Consider the following 23,803-nt stretch of genomic DNA (forward strand, 5'->3'; position numbering starts at 1 on the left):
AGTTTATGAAAATCATGTTATGATTTCAAATAATGAATTTTATTCGTCTCTGCAGGTTTCAAGAGACGAGCAAATTCTAGATATATTGGATTGTAATCACTACAGTTAGTGGAATTATAAACATGTAAGAGTTTGATTGTTACCATTTTTAGCGCATTCTGTGGCCCGTTTGTTTTGACTCCGAGCTTTTGGTGACAGATAATGACAACTTCCAGCATCCACTGTTCCTATGACTCCTCTAGCGACTGCTCTGACGTCAGTAAGCTGGAGATGAGGATTTCTGGAGCAGAGGCGCATGCTAAAGTAACCCAGTCTTTGAAAAATACCAAAGAGTTGATAGATGGCACGTCTCTTGATCGTCTGAGGATTGCTCGTGATATATTTCTAAAGAGAAAAGCCGAAAATGAAAAGCTAGCAACTTATCAGCAGAAACGACGTCGACTTCGACAGGCAAGGCTAGCAGCTGAGGACGAAGTTCAACTTCGTGCTGATGGCGTGGATTATGACCCAGATGTTGAGGAAAGTGAACCTGTCTGGAAACCTCTCGAGCGCAAGATCAAACCATATGTTCCCGACCTGAGAGCCGAACGATTGACCCGAGCTGATCTTCAAGCTAAGTATGAAGAAGATGATTACTTGGATGTAATGTACGGTGACCCTGAAGACCAATTGGAAGAAGTCCCCAGTGATGGTTCTGATGATGACCATGGAAGAGAGACTGACGAAGATTCCATGGAGGATGATGATCAAGAATCTGAAGATAGATCTAATGACTCTGATGATTAGTCTTGTCCACAACTTTTCTGAATAGTTAATTGTTTTATTTCCCATTGAAGTAGACCTTATTGTGATCGTTTGAGCGATTTTAACTGCATAGATATTGTTTTAAGAACTCTTTTGAATGAAAATTCTCCCATTGTCTGCTTACTTCCCTTACTCTTTCGAACAAAACCAACGAACATCTGTGTGTAGGGACTAAATCCTCAGTGGGCTGTCGTCTGTTCGTCTTCTGACAATGTTGATATGCAGATGCTGCATAAGTTAGAGAAACATGCGATACACACGAGTGACCATCTTCAATTAAGGTACTGTTGACGTAGTCATATGTTATCAGTCCCTAGTATGACTACTTCTCTTCTCGCCGTAGAAATCGTAAATGATTCGTTTATCTACAGAAGATAAGTATCCACCGTGTCTTGTGTATTGACCTTCAAGATTTAGGGTTTCTTTTATTTATACCTCATATCTTCTTCTGCTCCTGTATATTATCAGAAGAAATTTTGATCACAATCACACCTCCATCATTATGTCTGGTAGCAGTATTTCTTCTCAAAATGAATCTCAGGCAAAGCAAGCGTCCATATCGGTAAGCTTCATGATCATAATTATATTAACTGATCAAAGAAGATAATTTGTCGCAGGACAATCAGAGAAATCGACCTCCCGCTTCTTCTTACAGTTTAAGGCCCAAGCGGACTGTTAAAGCTCCCGTTCGATACAGGTATGCTCGATCGAAGCTGGAACATCTGTAACTAATCTTCATGAGTTCTTGACTGGAGATTTTCTTTGATCGATTGTTTATCCGATCTTTATTAGAAGTGGATATTTTTCGTTGCAGGTTGATGTTCATGTTGTTGTCGATGCTAGGAAGAGAAAGAATGGGAAATCCGTAGTTGTAGCTGATGATGATGGCAGCAACCATGCTGATGAAAACTCCACCAATTATGTGGAAGCTGCAACTAGGGTTCACGCTTGTGAGTACCCAACGGCTGGGCTCCCGTTCGATACTTCCATGGTTAATGCTTATCCATACAATCAACTGGTTGGTGGTTTCATCATCCCAAAGTGCTATGCATCCCTGTACACCAAGACTTAGAGGAAGTATGGGCACATCACGCTACCGAAGCATGGAGGGGCTTTATACCAACTTTGCTGACTACTGTCGCTGGACTATTTCCTATCATTGATGAGATGTTCAAGATGAATCTCTGGGATTTTAAGAACCATGAGCTTCATAGATGGGACGACATGATTTCGAATTGTGAGATCCTGCGATTCAATGTAGGCTGGCTCCCTCGTCGAATCGAGATCATCAAGATCGATCGAGCGGCTGCTGCTGCTAACGTGATCTCTGCTAAAACTGCTATCATGAAAGAGGAGAAAACGCTTGCTCTGGAGTCACCAAGGGTCGAGAAAGCTGTACAGGATTTGAAGGCGAAGACTGAAAACTTTCAGGAAAGGCTTGAAATGGCTTTCAGTAAAAAATATTTATTGTTGGATGGTTTGCTCTAGTGAACGTTTGAGAGATTTTTTTTTTTTTGAACAAAGTAGGTGGATTTATGGAATTTTTCCGATCGATTAATGAAATCTATTTTGCATTTTTGAATGAATGAGCATATTGCATACTCTTTGAAGGAATTGAAATTACATTTATAAATTGAAATAATTGTTTACTGATTGCTTAGGTATAATATGCTTTGAGCCATTTGTCGTTGATGATGTTTCCTTCCACCTCTCCATTAACAACTAAGATTTTGTAGTATCCGCTGGATACTGCTTTGATGATAACATATGGTCCTTCCCATTTTGGAGAGAACTTGGGAGCGGACATGTCTTGTTGAATATGTTTTGCTGTTTTCAGAACCAAATCTCCTACTTGGAATGTTTGGAGTCTTACCATTTTGTTGTATGCCCTGGAGATTTTTTGTTTGTAAGCTTCCACATATTTTTCCACCTTGGCCCTCCTTGACTCGAGCATGTACAATTCGGCAATTCTCAAATTTGATACTTCAGCTTCGTCCCATTGCACTCCACTGCTGTTGCAATCCCTGCAGAAGGAATTTTGATTTCGGCTAGGAGTATAACATCAGCACCGTATATGAGAGAATATGGAGAAGTCCCGATTGAGCTTCTTGGTGTGGTTCTGTAGGCCCACAGAGCCATTGGTAGTTCTTCATGACACGTTCGAGGGTTATCGTGAACTGTTCGACTGAGAGTCTGGATCAGAGTCTTATTGGTACTCTCCGCTTATCTGTTTCCTTGGGGGTAGTATGGTGTAGAGAGAACCTGTTTGATACCATATTCCTCGAGCAATTCTCCAACATGTTTATTGACGAAAGGAGTTTCATTATCCGTGATGATATGCTTAGGAACGCCGAATCTACATATGATGTGTTCCTTGATGAAAACTGCAATCGTGACTCCAGTGGTGCTTCGAAGAGGAATAGCTTCAACCCACTTGGTGAAATACTCAGTTGTTGTGATGATGTATTCATGCTGCTTTAAAGATGCTGGATTAACTTTTCCAATGATATCCAGTCACCAGCTGTAGAAAGGCCATGGACTGCTCACGGAATGCAATGGGAGACAAGGAGTGTGAATGAGGTTACCATGAACTTGACATTGATGACATATCTGAACATAGGCAACTGCATCGTCTTCCATGGTCGGTCAATAATATTTCTCATGGATCTGGAGAAATAATTTCTTCTTTCCTTGGTGTTCTCCTTCGTGCATGTCTTTCAAGATTGTGGGAATTTCATGCCCAGACAAGCATCTCAGTAGGTTTCCACCAAAGCTTTTGCGATAAAAATCCCTTCCAAGTAGACAAACTGTTTGGCCCTTTGGGTAAGTTTGATTGCCTATTTCTTCTCTGATGGTAAATCGTTGTCACGAAAATATTTGATGTAAGGTTCTCTCTAGTCCCCAGTGTGGTGACTGTCGAAACCTCCAGATGATGAGGTGGAATGTCTGACAATTGGGACATGATCCTTGCAAAATTCTTGACTGAGCTTCCATGGAGGGACAGTAATACCCGAGCCTTTGAAGCCTCCTGTAAAGTGTGACCACTAGAGTTTGTCCGCATACTTCCTCATGTATGCGCTTGAGTTGCTCGCTCGTTTCTTCATCTCCAAGGCATCGTGACAAAGACCCATCAGGATTGCGATAATATAGGGCCCCGTGTAATAGAAAGAAGTTTTTCAACTCTTCAAGGATAATCTTCCCTTATATAAGAGAACTACTCAATTCATGGATGATGGTTGATCGCCAGTCGTTCGCTCGGGTGTCATCGACTTGAGAAAGCCACGTAGGTTATATAGAACGTCTTTGCACCGTGATAAATTTCTATGACCCCTCAAATTGTAATTTGGACGCAAGAGTCGCTTCTAGTCGGCATGTCTGTTGTTGGTGCGACCAGTATGGACGGACGATAGTTGCATCAGAACAATGAGCTAATAGTCGTTGTGCTTCGTCCCTGAATAGGGAAAGTGTTACTTATTTGAGAGAGTACACGCCATTCATTTGATTGACCAGAAACTTTGAGTCTCCTCTTATCTCCAGGTGCATTGCTCCTGCTTGCTTTGCTAAGGATAACCCTAGGAGGAAGGCTTCATATTCCTCTGAATTGTTGGTGTAGTGGAAATCCAGCTTGAACGAATATGAGAAGACTTCACCGGATGGAGATACTAGTACAACGCCTGATCTACTGGTATCATTTCTCGAAGTGGCGGATCCATCAAAGTACAATAAACATGTTTCTTCATAAATGATTGAGATCTCTGGAAATTCACCGGGCACTTCTTCATGCATCATTGTGATGTCTTCTCCAGGAAAAATCAGCGAGTAAATCTGCAACTGCTTGTCCTTTGATTTCTCTTGGAGGGACAAATGCTATGTCAAACTATGACACCTGAAGTAGCCATTTTGCCAGTCTTCCAATTAGAGCAGGTTTCGGCAGTAAGAATTTTATAGGATCAGTCTTGGCCACCATCACAACTCTGTTTGACAGTAGGTAATGCCTAAACTTCTGTATTGCATGGACTAGTGCTAGACATGCTCTTTCGGCTTTTGGGTATTGGAGCTGAGCATTCCTAATTGTACGACTGAAGTAGTAGATTGGACGTTCGATGACTTCTTCGTCTTCTTGAGCGAGAAGTGCTCTGATAGCAACATCACTGGAAGACGTATAAAGTATCAATGGACGTCTTTGCACTAGAGATTTCATGACAGCATGTGATAGCAGTATCTGCTGTATCTTCTGGAATGCTTCTTGTTGAACGGTCGTCCATACAAAATTTTCTCCTTTCTTTAATAGATGAGTGAATCAAGCAATGAGTTGAACCAACCCAGGGATGAAGCGTCGAATGTAGTTCACATTGCCCATAAAACTCTGGAGCTCCTTCACAGTGCGCGGAGGGGGCATGGTAGTAATATCTTTTGTCTTGTCTAAATCGACTTTGATTCCTCCTGCAGTGACTAGGAACCCTATAAACTTTACGGAAGAAACGCAGAAAGCATACTTCAGAGGATTCATCTTTAACTTGTATTCCCCGCATCTCTCGAAAACTTGTCTCAGAATATCTAGGTGAGATGCTCGAGTTTTCGATTTCACCAACACATCATCTACATAGTCTTCCACCTGTTTATGCATCATGTCATGGAATATTGCAGTCATGGCTCGTTGATAAATGGCTCCTTCATTCTTCAATCCGAAAGGTATCACCGTGCAGAGGAAGTTTCCAATGGGAGTCCGGAACGCAGTTTTGTTAGCATCATGCTCGTACATCTTGATCTGGTTGTACCCACTGTAACCATCCATGAACGATAACATGTCGTGGCCGCTGGTTGCATCGACGAGCATATCAATATTGGGCAAGGGAAAGTCGTCCTTCGGGAATTTTTTTTTTAAGTTACTGAAGTCCACACATCATCGGATTTGACCATTCTTCTTCTTGACTGGGACAATGTTTTCCAGCCATGTTGGATGCTTAATAGGTCTGCTGAACCCTGTTGTTAATAGCTTCTAGATCTCGACTTTGATTTGTTCCTCGACTTCATGTCTGAACTTCCTAGGCGGTTGCTTGACATGTTTGGAGCTAGGAGTAATGTGCAGATGATGAGTGACTAATTTTTCATCTAGGCCGGACATCTCCTCATACCTCCAAGCGAAGATATCTTGATACTCTTTCAACAGACCTGTCAAGCCTTCTCGTTCCTCTGATGATAAAGCAGAGTTGATTAAGATTGGTCTTGGATTCTCATCTATTCCAATGTTGATAGTCTCAAGATCATCAGTGGTGGAATCCGTGCCATCTTGCAGCTGTCGTGGTGCATCTTGAATTTCTTCATCAGGCGATTGTTCGCTCTGACAAGATTCTTCAGGACAGGGAGACTTTTCATCGACCTCCCCTTATAATTGCTAATCTTTTCGTCAAAGATAGATGACTCTCCCCTCTGCATCATAAAGTAATAAAGTTGTATTTCTTATGAGCCGTACCTTTCCTCTGGCGACGCTTGAGCGGTGTGGCAGATGGTTTGCTCGTTTTAGAATTTGGATACGATGGTTTGTCAGTGGCCTTCTCGATAGATTTCCAACTCAGAAGTAGAGCACTGTACATCTTGGTTGGAGGTTCAGGGATGCTCTTTGGTAATTCTAGGAACTCAGTATCATAGACAAGAGCGTAAGGAGACACTGAAGCTGTAATACGAACAATCTTGTTGTTGAGCAAAGCTTTCATATATTGATGGTATGTCGAAGGAAGAACCTTGTTATCATGGATCCACGGTCGCTTGAGTATCATGTGATAGTCAGGATCTTTCTCAATCACATGAAACTTGACAGTGGATTGAAACGACCCTATTTTCAGATGCACATAGACGTACCCGTATGTGTGACTCTGACTTCCTTCAAAGCCGGTCATCAATATGGGATGATGGACGATCATGCTTTGTGGAACTTTGTCCTCCTTGAGAATCTTCATAGTGATGAGATTTGTAGAAGCATCTATATCGATGAGAACTCTCTTGAATTCAGAACCCTTGATAGAAGCAGTTACAAATAGGGATTGATTATGTCCTTCTTCCGCCATTCGATCTTCTTCAGTGAAGGTGATGTTGTTGATCAAATGTTCAGATGCCATGGACACTTCCTCAACTGCTAGAGATGACGGAATCATCTGCACATCGGATGATATCTGATTGAGTGCAGAAAACGTGTTTGTACGTTGATCCCTGGAGAAGTGCAAGAGTTCACACAAGTTTTCAATTAGATGTGCAACTTCCTGATCCACCGGCTTCTCATAAGTGGTGAAACTGTTGGTTTGAGGAGGATCATCAGTTGAGGGATATGGACGCTCCACCATCTCTGCTCCCAAAATTTTTGTCACGTGTACCAGGCAAGTAAACAGGTTGTCAATTGCTTCCTTTAACCGTTCTACATTTCTTGATAAATTTTCTTGTCTCCGTGCTAGTTCAGCCAAAGTTGGGACTTCTCTATCGATTGATCCAACATAGACGAATGGGGAGGTAAATACGAAAGTTCATTATAACCAGAACTAATTCGAAGGAACGTGAGGAACATTACCATTTGAGAGACTATGGCTAGGACTTGGAGTAGTTGAATTAGTCTTAAGACCAACCATCTTTATGAAGGATCAATATTGCAACCGAGAGATTAACCTCCCACTGTGGTCGCCAATCTGTAGATGGGTAAAAATGGTTCGCTGGTTTTTTAGGGAATGAAGAGAGATCGAGCGATCGAAGACTCCTCAACCGAGCAAACTGCCTAACCTCAAACAGATGCACTGCATGGGAGTGCTTTTAAGTTCGAGAGATCAATCTGTAGGACTCCGGCCTAAACCAAGTCAATGGTCGTTCCAGAGTCAATTCAGTCACAAAGAGAGAAGAGGGTTGAACTGTAGGTGGGAAGCTGAGAAGTATGTGAAATCAATCGTAATCTGTGAATGTGTTATGGGTTTCTGCAAATGATGAATAAGTTTGAGTGATTGAAAGAGTGTTGGTCACGCGATTCTTGGTTAGATGATGGATTGTCTGTTCAATACTTCGTGGATTTTCTGTGTGTTTTTCGTACCTACTCAATCATGGACTCAGAGACTTATTTATATTTCCGGAAAGTGTAAACACATTGATCTCCAGTAAGTGTGACGGTTGCTCGAGTGAAAGAGTGGGAAAGTGGTAAATCGTGGTTTCACCAGTTCCTCATACGTGAGAGGGTTGGTTGATTGTCCACCCACTACTTTTCTAACTCCCTAAACTTCTTGCACGACTTACTCACATTTCTCATCGTGGATGAACACACGTGTTGTAGGCCGCCATACCAAAACCCTAATAGATATCCCCCATGTGACGTGATTGATTGTTTCACGAATGTGGATTTGACTAGTCGGTCGTTTGATTTGATTAGACGATGGGTCTAAGTTTTGTTTAGTGGAGCATGATATTCGAATGCTCTATGACTCATGGATCGAGCATCTTCTAGGACACAGTTCTAGAATGAATGCTCCAGCAATTGATCGATAAATTACTGAATATTAGTATATGAGTCGAGCGTCTGAGCAAGTATTGATCACTCGATGAATTACTGAATATTGATATATGGATCAATATCTGAGTAATTGAGCGATATTGCTCGTTCAGTGAATTACTGAATATTGATAGTTGGATCAATATTCAAGCAATTGAGCACATATTGCTCATTCGATGGATTACTGGTAGTGTGATCAAATAACAATTAATTAAAATATTGGCAGGGTCTAATATTATATAATTAATTTAGATGTTTATCGTTGGATCAATCGTAAAATTATTAGCGTTTGAACTGCTCAGAATTTTGACTCAGCGAGCGTTTGTTAGAAACCCCAATTTTTCGATCAATTGTTCGTCAATTGATGAATTATTAAAAATAGGCTATTGAGTAAAGGAGGGACCGACCACATGGGATAATGGAAGACCATGTGGAGCCTAAGCGCTTGAGTGAGCATGCTCCAGGGTCCTTTGCTAACCGGCTGGTGAAAGAATTATCAGATGCTAGTGTTGATCATTTATTAGAATAGTGCTCGAGTGAGCGTTAGGCAGTGAAACCTAAATGTGGAGAGATGAGAGACCGACCAAGGAGGCATGGGACCGGCCCTTGGTGGTTGAGGGATTGGATTCCAGTCGTTTGAGCGAGTCCCAAGTCGGTTGAAGAGAGTTTGGACCCAATTTGAGCAATTGCTAGCAAATTAGGTCAAAATTGTGAGAATGTGTGGGACCAGCTCCTTGCAAGCCTTAGGAACGGCCTTGGTCGGTCAAAGCATCACCACGATGTTCGTGTCTTAGTTCTGAGAGTTTTGGTATTTTCTGACGATCGTTCGAGCAATATTTTGGATTTTCAGAAGAGTTTAATCTTGACTGAAACTCTCAGTTTTGCTCGAATGAGCAAGAAGAACTTTGCTCATGCAACATATAATTTGAAAATATTAAAATAATAATATTTTAATTTTGACGTTGGAAGCCTGTGGTCGGTCGTATGACTGTTTGACCTTTTGGCTTTTCCATGGTTTGAGTAATATTTGAGAATATATTGAAAACTAGGGTTTTCGGTCAAACGATGGAGTTCCATGAGATGATGAAAATAATAATATGTGAAAATAATGAATTGTGAGGTTTGGGACCGGCCAAGGTTAGGGCATGGCCGGACGGCTAGGTGTCCCGGTCCCGTGACACCTTTTCCCTATTTTTGTTCGATGAAAGCATGGAAACCCAAGAGTTTCTCACAAACGAGGGAGTTTTCTCAAGTGAGGGAAACCCTGTGAGATGAGGGGAAAAATTTAATAAAATTAAATAAAAAGGGGGACCGTCCAGCAGGCTGGCCCGTTCCCACGCTTAGCTTATTTTATTAATTATTCCATTATTTCCATGGATCGCTCGTTCGTCCATACTTCGATCGTTCGTTCGTGTGTTTGGGCGCTCATTTGTGCATTATTTGTCAAGTACACTTGCACCATTTTCTCGGGACTTACTCGATGGTGGCTCAGAAGCCCAATTGTGGAGTATTTATTACTAATTCATGAAATTCTGCTAGGAATGATTCACGAAACAGAGTAATAAAATGAGTTGAGCATCTATTACTAATCCATGAAATCCAGTTGGGGAATTCAGGGAACGGAGTAATGAGATAAAGTGATTATCTATTACTAATCCATGGGATCAGCCGGGGATCAGCCTTGGAACGAAGTAATAAGATAGAATAGATTATCTTCAAGGAATTCAGTCGGTGAATGTCACAGTAGAATGAATCTATTACAGAATCGAGATATGAGATAGTTGAAGCATCATACTCGTTCTGAAAGGTGCATAGTCAGGGAATAACGTGCAGCGTTGTTAACGTCCTGAAGGCATTTTTCCCTCTCAACAAACAATTATGTATGGAGAGCGGCCTGAATCTATACACGGTCTCTCTACATAGTCAGGGGAACAACGAATGAGTGTCGTCGACTTCATGAAGGCATTTTTCCCTCTCAACAAACAATTATGTATGGAGGACCGCCCAATCTTTCTTCTATGTAGAGGCAGGTCTCTCTATGTAGTCAGGGAACAACGAGTACCACCGCGCCATGAAGGCGTTTTGCCCTCTCAAAAAAAATTATGTTTGGAGGACAGCCCGATATTTCTTCTACATAGAGAGGCACGATGAAATGCATAGCATCGAACGCTCAGAAAGTGGGAGGCCTTTCGAGAAACATACTCATCGTGGCTCTGAGAGGTTCTCGATCAGAGATCATGAAAATGTTTCACGGATCTCAAAAACACAAATTGTCATATGCTTTCCTTAACCCGGGTCAGAAATATTCAGTATCATGATTTTACGATTTTAGCCCTTGCTGAAAATCCACCATCAACACCTATGCAAATCCAATTATAAAGATAAACAATATAATTTGGAAAAGGAAAAACACAAGACACCAGAAATTTTGTTAACGAGGAAACTACAATAGTATAAAAACCCCAAGACCTTCTCCAGATTTGAACACTACACTATATTAAGTCGCTGCATACACTAGAATACTATCAGACTTCAGAATGGAATGTAGTTGAGACCGAACCCACTCTCCAACGATTCATTTACAGTCTCGTTCCTTACGTCTCTTGAACCTCGCAAGGCTCTACACACTTGATTCCCTTAGTTTACGTCTTTTACATCCTAAGAGTTGCTTCGGCCGAAGTGAAGACTTTTGATACCAATCTGCCTCTAACAGATAAGCCTATTTGATTTTATTTTAGATCAACGTGTGGAAATATGTTTGCAATAGACAAAGCTAGCAAACCTCATAAATCTGGAACTTAGGACTACTGAAGATCAACCTAGATTCTTAACTACCTCTCAAGAAAAATCTTCAAAAGATCAACTAAGATCAGTTTTCATATATTTATCTTGAGGAACCACAAAGTCTGAGACGAAGAGAAATTTGCGATTTCTATCTATCTTGCCTGAAAGAGATTACAAGAACCTAGATAACAGAAAAGCAAGATCAGGATACATGAAATATCAAGGTAAAGATAGTCGGATCTGGCTTCATGAATCCCCATTGTGAATTCTTTTAGTCATAGACCTAATTATGTTTCTAAGGTAGGTCAATAGAGGACGAATCTAGAATCAACTAAGACATAAAGTGCCGGGGATTGATTTTCCCAGTTGAAAGAGCATCTCTATTTATAATTTTTTCCAAGACCATGGGTTGCTTAGAATTCAATCTAACATAACTTGAGAATCAAGTAAACTTTATTATTGAAAAATACAACAGAATAATATACACTTAGGTCCGATTACGGAACCATGTGTAATATCCATTCAGTTTGGCAAGTTATTCAAAGAATTAAAAATAATTTGATATTCATTCAAACACTTAGAGTTTAATCATGATGCACACACATAAGTGTTTAAGTGATCAATGAAGTCTTAGAAGTGTTTAAGAGAGTTCTAGTAATGCTAAACATATTATAAAAATAAGTCTCTGAGCATATACTAAAATATAAACTGGGATAGTTGGTAGGACAGTTCGCCAACCGCATGACTTGTTAACGAGTCAGGGTGCAACAGTTCGTGAATCGGGTTCGCCAACCCTACAAGACCACCGAACTCAGTTGACAACGGTTGGTGAACCGGGTTCTCCAACTGCTAGACTATTATACTAACTTTGAAAATTAAGTTAACCACGTTTCGACAACCGGGTTGGTAAATTGTACGCAACTAAACTTGCAGTTTTCGAACTGGTTCACGACCTTCCTGTATTTCTGAAACTTATATATCCATGGTTTGCAAACCAGTTTTCCAACCTACCCTAACTAGACATATCAGTAAGTTCACTGTTTCTCTTTTATGATGTTTGAAACATTCCAAAGTGATAAAATCATTTGCATGAGAAATTTTCAATGATCCACAAATTAACTCATAAAACTAATATTGTTAAGGATCGTTGAACATCTTTGCTTAGAATCATATTTCGAGATTTTTCACAAGACAAGCTTGACTCGAAACTTCTTCTTTGTAAATCCACTAGAAATCATCCGATATAATCTCATAGATAGAATGGTAAGATATTGAGTAAAATAGAATGGTTCAGTCTTCACATACCTGACACAGAAGTTATCCAAATGTCTTCGTCGATCTTCAGTCTTCAAGGGTGATGTACGATACTCAACTACAAATTCTAAGACTTGACTTAATATACTAGAAATCAAAATATAGTTTTGATCACCTAACATTGACAATAAGCTTGAGAAAACAAAACTTGTGGGTTCAACCGAGCAATGCTCTAACAGGTATAAGAGATACCCAGAACTTAAGATCTTCTCATTCTAAGGATTTCCTTATGGAAAATCTCAGTTCTTTCACCACAACTCATAACAGATTTTTTTGGATTCCATTTCTGAGTGATTTTCTTTGCGGAAAAGTTTTTATTCTAGATATTTTCCACAGGTGATAAACCTTCGTGTGAACCATGGATATCTCGTCATGAGTGTGGAGTAGTCTTTTTGCTGAAGAATTATCAACTCTTTTGATATGGTTTTTAGAGTTGACAGGTTTTGTCTCATACTTGGATACTTTTATATACTTCTTTTAACACTTTTAAAAGAGTATTTTAAGTAGCACAGTTTCTTATCAATTGACTAAAACTTTTAATCCTTATGATATTCACTTTTTAGATCGATTTGAAGCTTTATTTGAATCAGATTTCGGATGATCAGCAGTAGCAGTAGATGAAGGTATTCCAAGATTTTCTTCTAACCTAATGATTATAATAGGTTTTGGAACCATATAAGGAAATCATTATCTATTTCAGATGTGACTAAACTAGGCTTATTATCACCTTTTAACAAAGTCGTGCAAGGACTTTTTGTTTCTTCATCAGAAGAAATCATAATAAATACATTAATCATAGTCTTATCTCGAAACTCATGTTCTTGAGTTAGAGATTTATCAAAACCTTCTACGTTAACTGAGAGAGAATTGTTTTGTTCGGCTAAATTATTCAGTTGCATATCCTTCTTCCTGATCTCTTATCTATGAGTACTAGTTTATGTTTTCAATTTCTAGGCCTCGGTAGGCAAAAGATTCATCAGAATCTTTGCAACGCCTCTTTCAACATCATAATTAGATTCATCAAACATAATATATATATATAAAATATATATATATATATATGTGTGTGTGTGTGTGTGTGTGTGTGTGTAAGTGTGCTTTTAGTTATCTTATCTCGAGAGTTTTGAAAGGTAGATACAACAACATGAGAAACTTTGGGACTCTCAAAATCTCGTGGTACGTTAACAGAATCAATCTTAGGTTCTTCCATAACCATGTTTTGGTTCAATTCTTGTGTATTGAATCACACCAAACACAGATTGCTAGATCTTATCGTATTTGCCTGCTCTGATACCAATTGAAATGACGAGGGTACTGTTAGATCACTGCTCGGTCGAACTCGCATGCGTTGCTATCTCAAGCATGTTTGTCAATGTTAGTGACCAAAACTATAAGTCTTGATTTCTATCCTATTTATAGATGTCTCGGACTAGGACATAGTTTGTGTATTTGAGCTTAAACTTCACGACACTTATCACTTGAAGACGAAGAACTGCTAAGGAGAGCTTATGGAACTTCATCGACAAAACGTATGTGGAGACAAACTCATTTATTACTTGGAAAGTCTATTTATACTCTATCTCCTATATTGAGACATAAGTCGTGTTACGATATAGTTTTCTCTATACACATTTGAGATTTCGAGCTGAGTATATCTCGCTTACATATTTCTCGAAATATGTGTTGGTAAGCTTTCGCTTCGAACAAGTTCATCTTATATCATGAGAAAATTGTTGTGTAACATGTTACATGGTTTGTGTGATACAATCATTTGATGTAAAACTTGGAATGTTTCGGTGATGATTATGTCAATATCTTGAAAATTGCTTTGATGTTAATAGTGTGTGAAAATGACTATTATCATTATCGAAGAATGTTTCAATGATTGAAATGAAGAGTTGAGATTATGTAACCATCTTTAGATATAAGCATATATAGTGTGTTCGCACATTAGTGTATAAATCCATAGACCTGGAACCAAGAGTATGCATATGTGTGTATACGAAATTGGTGAAGGGGACAGGTTAAGTATGCGTACCCGTACGCATACTGGCGGAAATTTTCCAACCGAAAAATTCTGCTGAGTTTGGGAATTAACAAGCTCTTAACTAGTCACCTTAAGTATGCGTACCCGTACGCATACTGGCGGAAGTTTTCGAACCAAAAATTTCTGCTGAGTTTGCAAACTAAACCAGCTCAAATCCGGTTGCTTAAGTACGCATACTAAAAGCTGGTTACTTTATCAAATAGGTCAGTTCATGAACTAAAACATTTATCAATAAGGAATGCAATCTTGGAAAACCGTGGCTATAATGTTCATGTATCAATTCGAGTGAATCAAAATTATTTTGCTTCAATTGTGTACTTGTATAAATCCATGAGAATATAACAATTGAACAACTCTTTAAATAGTTTCATTTGAGTCATTTGAACCAGTTATGGTTAAGATGAATAAAGTTGATATGAGAGTAATCATATGGCTAACCTCGGTTAACTATTTGTGAACCAACATGGTGTACACGTTTAGGTACGGTTACATAAACCTAAATGAGGGTACATTTCATTTGTGTGTAACAAGCTAAGTTCGATCTAACGGTTGAAAGATATTAGCTTGGTTGAATCAAGTTTTTCATCTAACGGTGATTACTGAATGATTTGTTACCAAGGTAACTTGGATTGCAAACCCTGATTTGAAAACTATATAAAAGATAACTCTAGCAACTGGAAAACCTAATCCCCACACCTCCTGTGTGTTACTAGTTGCATAACTAGAGTCGATTCTCCTTTAGCCTTACGTTTCTTCTCGAGACCCTGTAAGTTAACGACTTGAAGACTTCATTGGGATTGTGAAGCCAGACCCAACTATTATCTTTGTAGTTGCGTGATCTGATCTTGCTGTTTCTATCGTGTTTAGTTCTATTGAAATAATTGGCTCGAGATTTGATATCTTCAATAGGAAAGATAGAAAAGTAATAACAAACAAACTTCATCTCATCGTTTGTGATTCCACAATAACTTGTTTCACTAGTCGATTAAGTTTATTTTGAGATGATTGATAATACTAGGATGTTCTTCGGGAATATAAGTCTGGTTTATCAATTGGTTTATGTTCACCTTGATTTATTAAAAGATGGAACAAAAACTCTTGGGTATATCTGTGGGAGACAGATTTATTCAATCCTATAGACTTTTCTGTGTGAGACAGATTTGTCTATCAAGTCTTCGACTTTGGATCGTAGAAACTCTTAGTTGTGGGTGAGATCGTCTAAGGGAATCAAGTGCGTAGTATTCTGCTGGGATGAGAGACGTAAGGAGCGCAACTGTACCTTGAATCAGTGTGAGATTGATTAGGGTTCAACTACAGTCCAGTCCGAAGTTAATTGGTAGTAGACTAGTGTCTGTAGCGGCTTAATACAGTATGGTGTTCAATCTGGACTAGGTCCCGGGGTTTTTCTGCATTTGTAGTTTCCTCGTTAACAAAATTCTGGTGTCTGTGTTATTTATTTTCCGCATTATATTTTGTTATATAATTGAAATATCACAGGTTGCGCGTTAAGATCAATCAATTGGAATATCCAACCTTTGGTTGTTGATTTACATTGATTGACACTTGAACATTGGTCTTTGGTACCGTTCAAGTAATTCCTCTTATATTCAATCGGGCTCGCAGATTTCTATTTGTTGATTGCAGATTGAACTAAGAGTTAGAGATATTAAACTCTTTGATATACTTTATTCTAGATTGAGTCTAACTGTCTAGTTGATTTTCTAGAAAGTGTATTGGAGTAAGTCCTCTCAGATTGCCAAACGAATTGTTGGGTGTGGTTGTTAGACCCCCGCATTTTCAGGTACCAAGTACAACACAACCTTTTCATAACAACCTAGTATAAACACACCGTGTATAATCTTGTATAAACAAAAGATGTCAAAATATTATTTCAACAAAGATGTAACTTGGTGAATAGCTTAAGTTCGAGAGAATACCAATCTACGAGATCGTATCAAGTTTGATTAACGTACAAGTGTATTTTACGCGAAAGTAAAGTAAACCACATGACACACAAGATTTTGTTAACTAGGAAAATTGAAAGGCAGAAAAACCTTGGACCTAATCCACTTTTGAAAACTCTCAGAATCAAGCCGATATACAAATTGTCTATCAAAATTTCATATAGTTGAGACCAAATAAGTTATTTAGTTCCTTTTGTATCCATGCTCCTACAACCAATATGCTCTACGCACTTGAATCCCAAGATATAGTCCACTATCTCAAGTCGCTTGTTGTGAAAACTTCTGCTTCTCAACTCCTTTGGATCGTAATTCGAAACAATAAAGGACTAACATGTTTCAGTAACCAAAACGTTGACTACAACAAAACTCTTTAACATTTTTGAGAGAAAATATATGAGCAAAACCCACAGTCTAATGTGTAACTGGACATACTTACCACCGATTGCAACAAAAAGTTACACGAAATAATATTCTTCCGTTGTTATTATTTTGTGAAAGGGATAAAGGTGGTGGTGGACCTGGTGGTATAACAATGTGTTCGTGGTGGTGGATATGTGTCGAGGGAAATTAGAAATTTTTTTTGAAGGCTTTTTATTTTGAGATGTAAGAAAATAGGGACAAGTATATATGGAATGATATGGTTGGATGAGATCTATTTAGGATTAGGTTATGTGTTTAGTCGATTTTGTGTTTATGCACTTTTTTTTGTTGGTTATCATAAAATAAGTTTTTGCTTATTTGTGGCACCTCTTATGTCACGTTGTAGACTCTGGTTCAAAAACAAATTCAGGTTACTATGTTTGGTTGTGCTGCTACTAGATAAAATATGTTCGAGTAAAGCGTGAATAAAAAATTGTTCCAAATGTTTATTGTAGTTTTCATCTCCAAAACCTAAACTGAGGTTATAATCTCTTCCTAGTTTGCATTGATTATTTCCACTTTTGCATGTTTGAATGTACTAAAAATGAAATGATTGCATTGATTGTTTCCACTTTTGCATGTTCGAATGTACGAAAAATGAAATCAATTGAGAAAGATGAAGGGTAAGATCAGAAAAATAAACAAAATACAACTGGTAGTAAATTTCCTTTACAACGTTTAAATAATGATTTTCTTGTTGGATATTTTCATAAATGTTTTCCGGTACGTAAGAGGGTCTGGGGAGGAGACACCCCCAAAAGCATCCCTGAGACACCATTAATGGATGCCTTTGAAACCGTTTGTTAGAGGAGAGACATCTTCAAAAGACATGAAACCTTCTATAAATTGCGAAGGCTTTCTCCCATTTCAATATATAAAAAATCTCTGATTTCTCTCTCTCTCTCTAAGCATCATCATATTCTATTTATTGTGTGTTCTTGGTTGGGCCACGTGAGTACAACTCTTGTATCCAACATCATTGTTAGGGATTTTTTTATATCCTGAAAACATTATTTTGTTGACCGATTTTGCTCGACAATTTTGGGAAGGATCGAAATATTTGCTGAAAAAACCCACAATGCATTGAAGGCAGTGATACAACATTTTTTTTTTTGTTCTCTAAATTTCATCCTCTGATATTTCCAACACTTCTGGGTACTGAATGGTTCTGTTTTTACCAGTTCAGCTCCCTTTATCATTTTGGCTCTTGTTTGAGCTTGTCAAAGTGAAGATGTGCACAGAATCTTCTATCTTATCAAGTTCTCCAAGCTAATGTTTGTCTTTTTTATGGCAAGGAGGAATGTTCTAACCTTAAACACTCTAACCAGAACGCGAGATTAGATACTCGTGGACTAGCTAAATGGGGTTTGGGGGTTTTTGTACAGAGTGGATAAGCAGTGAGTGTTGGATTGGAAGGACATACATACATATAATTGGTATTGGCCTACTGATTTTGATTGATTGGAAATCGCCACCCACAACTGTTCAATTCAATAAAGAAAATTTGTGCTCATTGGCTAATGCATTTGCTGTACATATTAGATGTTGATGCCGATCAAACACTGCTTTGGGCGGTATGTTTCATTAGAGTGGCGGCAAGTGTGATAACAATGTTCCTCTTATTGGTCAGGAGGTGTTCTATAGGGGATGTAAATTGACTAGATTACCCTCTCCAAGTTTTAACCTAATGGAATTAGAAAAATCAAAATATTTTTTGATTTTTTTATCTTCTCTGCTCTTCTCCTCCTCCATTAAAATTGAAATTTCATTGTCTTCGATTAATCAGCGATTTGAAAAACTGATAATCGTTGATTGAAAACTATATTTCGAAAAGACCCAGTTAGGGTTTAGTTTGTTGTGTTTGATTTAAGTTAGTTTTAAATCAAAAATTAGGGTTTTGGATCACAACTGAAATTGAAATTTCTGTGTTGCATGTGAGTTACGGTTGGAAATAACTCCAATTGGCACCGTAACTATAGATTTGGTTGATGTTACGGTTCATTTAACTCAAATACCAACCGTAAGTTCTTGATTTTGAGATAAAATATTCAATTATGAATTTTTTTTGCAACCGTATATTACTTACGGTTGGTCTCGTTACTTAAGTACGAACCGTAAGTTGTCCTGAATGTTTCATTTTCTTTTTACGGTTTGTAATTGCATCACTGTTATCACCCGTATTTGAGTTACGACTTGTAACTCAAATAACCTTACCAACCGTAGGTTAGTTACGGTTGATCTCGATTCATTAGTTACCAACCTAATTTTTACGGTTGCTATATGTTGTCATTCTACCAACCGTAAATGGTATTACGATTGGGTTTTCCCCAAATTGAACCAGTTACGGTTCATATTCGATACTTTTGGAACCATAACTGAGAGTTACGGTTGGTAACGAGCTAAATTCCAACCGTAAGTTCTTCTGAAATTTTAAAAGTTTCGATTTTTTTTTTACGTATTTAAGATAATTTTGAGCGACAAAAAGCTAATGGGAACTAATTTATAGATTCACCCATCTCAAATTTGTCACTGGAATCACTCATTTTGGTTGAGTGAATCAAAATCTAGGGTTTCACAAATATCACAAAAGTTTTTCTTTTCTTCTCCTCTAAACTTTTTTTTTAAACTCTAAAAATCTGATTTTGATTTGGTTTAAAGTTAATATAAGTGAAATTTGATTATCAACACTAAACTATGTAAGGGTTAATTAGTCATTTTCAGTTTTTTTTATAAGGGGCACTTCGAATTACCATGTAATGACTCTTTTTGTCATATTCATTGTTACCCTTCCAATGGAATCCGCCGCCCCTTTAACAGGATTGTTCTGTAATTAGTACGACCTGTGACTGTTCTTTGAAGGTAGTAGTAGTTAAATTTTCCCCTTTACCGACATCTTTGATCCTTGATTGCCTACGCTTGGTGTAATTTCGTTTGTAATTTACTCCCTCCGTTCCTTTTTAATAGGATGGTTTTGTTTTTAGAAAAATTTAAGGAAATTAAGAGAATTAATCATTGAAAGTGGTCCTCATGACACTTGTCAATAAAAGAAGTGAAGTGAAATGGTCCCCATGACACTTTTCAGCAAAAGAAGTAAAGTGAAATGGTCCCCATGATACTTGTCATTAAAAGAGGTTAAGAGAAAAATGGTTCCAGAAAATTAAAGTAACATTTGACTTTCCCAATTAAGAAACCAGCCTATTTTTCTGAAACATTTATTTATGAAAACCAGTCTATTAAAAAAGAACGGAGGGAATATATACTTAACCAACAAAAAAAAAAACGATTTGCACTGGGATCACACACAATTAGTAAAGGCAGACACCACCGCACCAATATTAGCAGGGCAGATATCAATCCATATGTACCCACCTTTAGCGGAAGAACAGTCATTTCAGAAGTCTCTTCTTTTTAAAATTACCGAAAGCAGTCTAAAACAGCAATTGGGACAGATTTTGGTGCAAAAAAAATATCTCTTATCAGTTGGCATTTTTTCGCTTACAAAATTAATAATAACAATATATCAAACAAAAAAGGATCATTGTCTAGTTAATGCTAAAGACACTGACTAAAAACATGGTACGATCTTTCGGAAATTCAAAAGGTCCCAAACAAAATTATGTTCTTATTTACCCACCAAATGATGATGAGAGAAGACCAATCACAATTTCACCAAATCAATCGAAAAACGTACAAGCAACTAGATGGTTTTTTAGTGGCAAACGTCAAAGTCTTACAGACCCATATGTATATTTGTTTGATTCTTTAAGAGAAAGCAAAAAGAAAAAATTACTAGAGAAGAAATGAGATTAGTTACATACTAATTAATTAGCTTAGAATCTCAATTAACTTGAAAGATAGTCATTATTAAAGATTCAGCAAGATCACTCCAACTTTTACCATGGGTGGTCCTCCCTTTGATTCATTTAGATTCTACAGAATCCAACATCTTCAAAAAAAAATTGAAAAATGAAAGTTTATATTAAAAAAAAGAAATCTACAAAGACCGAAAAGGGCACATAAGAGTTTCCCAATCATTTAAGATTTGTGTAGAGCTAACAAACCTAAAAGTTGACTTATCACAACTAGAAAGAGTTATAGTCGGCTTGATTAAAACAGTAATTTCTTCAACAAATTTATGACGCCTCCAAACACCGATTATTCATTTTTTTCCATATCAACCAAAAAACTGCAAAATAAAGTATCTTCCAAACTTCCTTACCCTTTCCACTAAATACGTTGTATCCTTAGCTTCAAAAAATTTGGTGAACAAACTCAGGTATTGGTCAGGCAATACAAAATGCCTTAATAAAATAATCACAAATCTCAAATGAAAAAGAACAATGGAGAAATAAATGTCCAGGCTTCCATGACAACATTGGACAAACCACACATATTATTCTCGACATGAATTCCTCTTCTTATTAACATGTCCCTAGTTGGTAAAGAATCATGAAATAGAGCCCAAACCATAAAACTAACCTTGTGGGGGATGTCTCTTTTCCATGAGTATTTATGAAAAGGCCAAGAAGTCGCTTCGCCATCAAACGCTTCATAAAATTTCTGTGTGCTAAAGTTTCCAAGGATCTGCACCTCATCTTCCGTATCCAAAAGTTCAGGACCATTTTCTAGGTCCCTCCTGAGTAAGTCCCATTCCATCCTTTCATTTGTGTCAAGACGTTTCCTGGAAACACCAACTCGTTGCCCATTGTCGATCATATCTGCTACTTTTGTGTTTCTATCCTTACAAGCCTTGTAGATAACAGGGAATAGATCCTTTAAACATCCCCTATCCACCCATCTATCCTGCCAAAATTCTATTGCTTCACCATTTCCAAACTTATGCTCAGTAAACTTTTATAAATCTAACACTAAATTTACCACATTTCTCCACACACTTGTACCTGGAGAGTTTTTGTCAACACTCGTCATTAGTACTGCTTCTTTTAAGTGAAACTTCTGTTGCACTATTTTCCTTCACATAGCGTTCTTGTTTCTAGAACATCTTCAAACCAACTTGGATAAAAGAGCTTTATTAACACTTCGCAGATTCTTAATTCCGAGTGCTCCTCTTGACCCAAGATATTCTCCTTCTTCCCTCCACCTTTTCCCAAAGAAAATTTCTCATAAGCTTTATCATTCTTTTTTCCGCACTAACTGGAAGATGAAAAAGAGATAAGAAATATACCGACAAACTCGCTAACACGCTTCTAATGAAATTGAAATTAATTTTGCAATTAGTATATATGATTCAATTCAGTTTGGTAATGATAAGCTTTCAAAGTTTAACCGGTAAAATTATGATACTTATCAGAAAGTAAATTCCTCCAATCGAAGAGCTTAAGGGTGTGTTTGGTATAGTTTTTGAAAACTGTTTTCCATTTTTGAAAACGTTAAAAACATAAAATGAATAAAAGCATGTTAGGTGGAGGTGTTTTTGATTTCTTTCTTCTTCTTTTTTTTTTTTTCAATTTTTCGTGTTTGAAAATGATAAAGTTAAAATATGTTTTTTTTCCTGTTATGTTCATTTTTTTTCTTTTATTTTTTCTTTTCAATGGAACATTAAGGTATGATCTCTTCCGCCTTTGGTGGAATGATTTTAAACCAAGTAACTTCGCGTGCCGATCTCTATTTGAATCTTGTTTGAGCGAATAATTGTGAATGATTCTTTGACTAATATGTATGCTAAGAAGGTGTTCTGCATATGCACAATTTTTTTTTGACGAAATGCCAGAAATAGATGAAGTTGAAAAAAAATTAATTTAGCGCTCCTGCAATGAAATTGATACCATCCTTTAATTTTGCGAGCTTTCACAAGTGTTGTTGTCTCTTTCGTATTCATTATATTGTACTTTTTTAATGTTCGACAAAGATCTTACATAAAGTTAATAGGAAAAGAATTCTTATAGTTCACTGTGGAAATTTCTTCAAATGAGATGAGAATAACGCTTCGAATGAAAGTAAATACTTAGTAGCCAATGCGTATAACGTTGCACCCTAAGATAGTACATTTCATTGATAGTGAAGTTAGGGGAATGAGCAATCTCAAATCCTTTGGTTCACATTCTTCACTTTTAAAAATCAGCATTATTAAAAACCATGTATACTAAACGCATTTTGAAGGTGAAAAAAATGAAAACAAAGAAATTAGGTCATTTCTAAAAATGGTTGTAAACAATTTAAGAAAACAAGTTTAAAAAACTGAACCAAACATGCACTTGTATACATTTATACTCCATCCATCCGGATTTGGTTGATAAAATTGCATTGTACATGTATATTAAGAAAAAGATAGAGAAAAAATTTCTTTCCACATGTATCCTTAGCTACAATTAACTATTTGGATAATTAATGGTTCCTAGTAGGAACAAACACAAGTTTCCAAATTAAGAACTGATTACCATGTAGGGACAAATAAGGAATAAATATGGGGAATATCAATTTTATTAACTAAACCTGAACAAGATAAAAATGTAATTTTCCAAGGGAATAATCTAATTTTCTGAACCAAAAAATTGCTCAATTGTTTAGTAAGACCCATAGAGGTGTCTTTTGACAACCATGCTTGCTCCGAGTACCATTAGTTATAGTTAGTTTGTTTGTACACCTCGCGTATGTGCTCTGTGCATTAGTTTTCGCGACTCGTGTAAGTCTCGTGTGTGTCTCGTATGTATATAAACCTTATCATGTCTTTATAAGGTGAATCTTATCGGTTCTATTATGGTATTAGACGGGAAAATGTGTTGCTCGAACTAATCCTGATATTATCTTCAGTTAATGACTCTTCATAAAATTTACTTTTATTTCATCTTCTTGTTTTCTTGTTTGATTTTATTCAATTGTTTAGGAGTGATGTTTCATTTAGTTATTCTTTTTTATGTGTTTCTTCTACATTTTATCTTTGAAGTGATTTTTGTCTTTTTGATCAATTTCTGTTTTCCAAGTTTTAATTTC

The 23,803-nt window shown here is 37.4% G+C and overlaps 1 protein-coding gene across 1 annotated transcript; it reads left to right on the plus strand.

Moving 5' to 3' along the window:
* The first annotated feature begins 201 nt into the window (after positions 1 to 201).
* On the plus strand, positions 202 to 786 carry LOC113295341 (nucleoplasmin-like protein ANO39). Its single transcript, XM_026543683.1, has one exon. It carries the CDS (start codon positions 202 to 204, stop codon positions 784 to 786), a length of 585 nt encoding a protein of 194 aa, XP_026399468.1.
* The last annotated feature ends 23,017 nt before the right edge of the window (positions 787 to 23,803 follow it).

Source organism: Papaver somniferum, chromosome 7, assembly GCF_003573695.1.
Source record: "Papaver somniferum cultivar HN1 chromosome 7, ASM357369v1, whole genome shotgun sequence".
NCBI classification, from domain to species: Eukaryota; Viridiplantae; Streptophyta; class Magnoliopsida; order Ranunculales; family Papaveraceae; genus Papaver; species Papaver somniferum.

What these genes read in the sequence shown, in the direction of transcription:
- LOC113295341 (XM_026543683.1), top strand. Translation starts at nt 202, where the DNA reads ATGACAACTTCCAGCATCCACTGTTCCTATGACTCCTCTAGCGACTGC.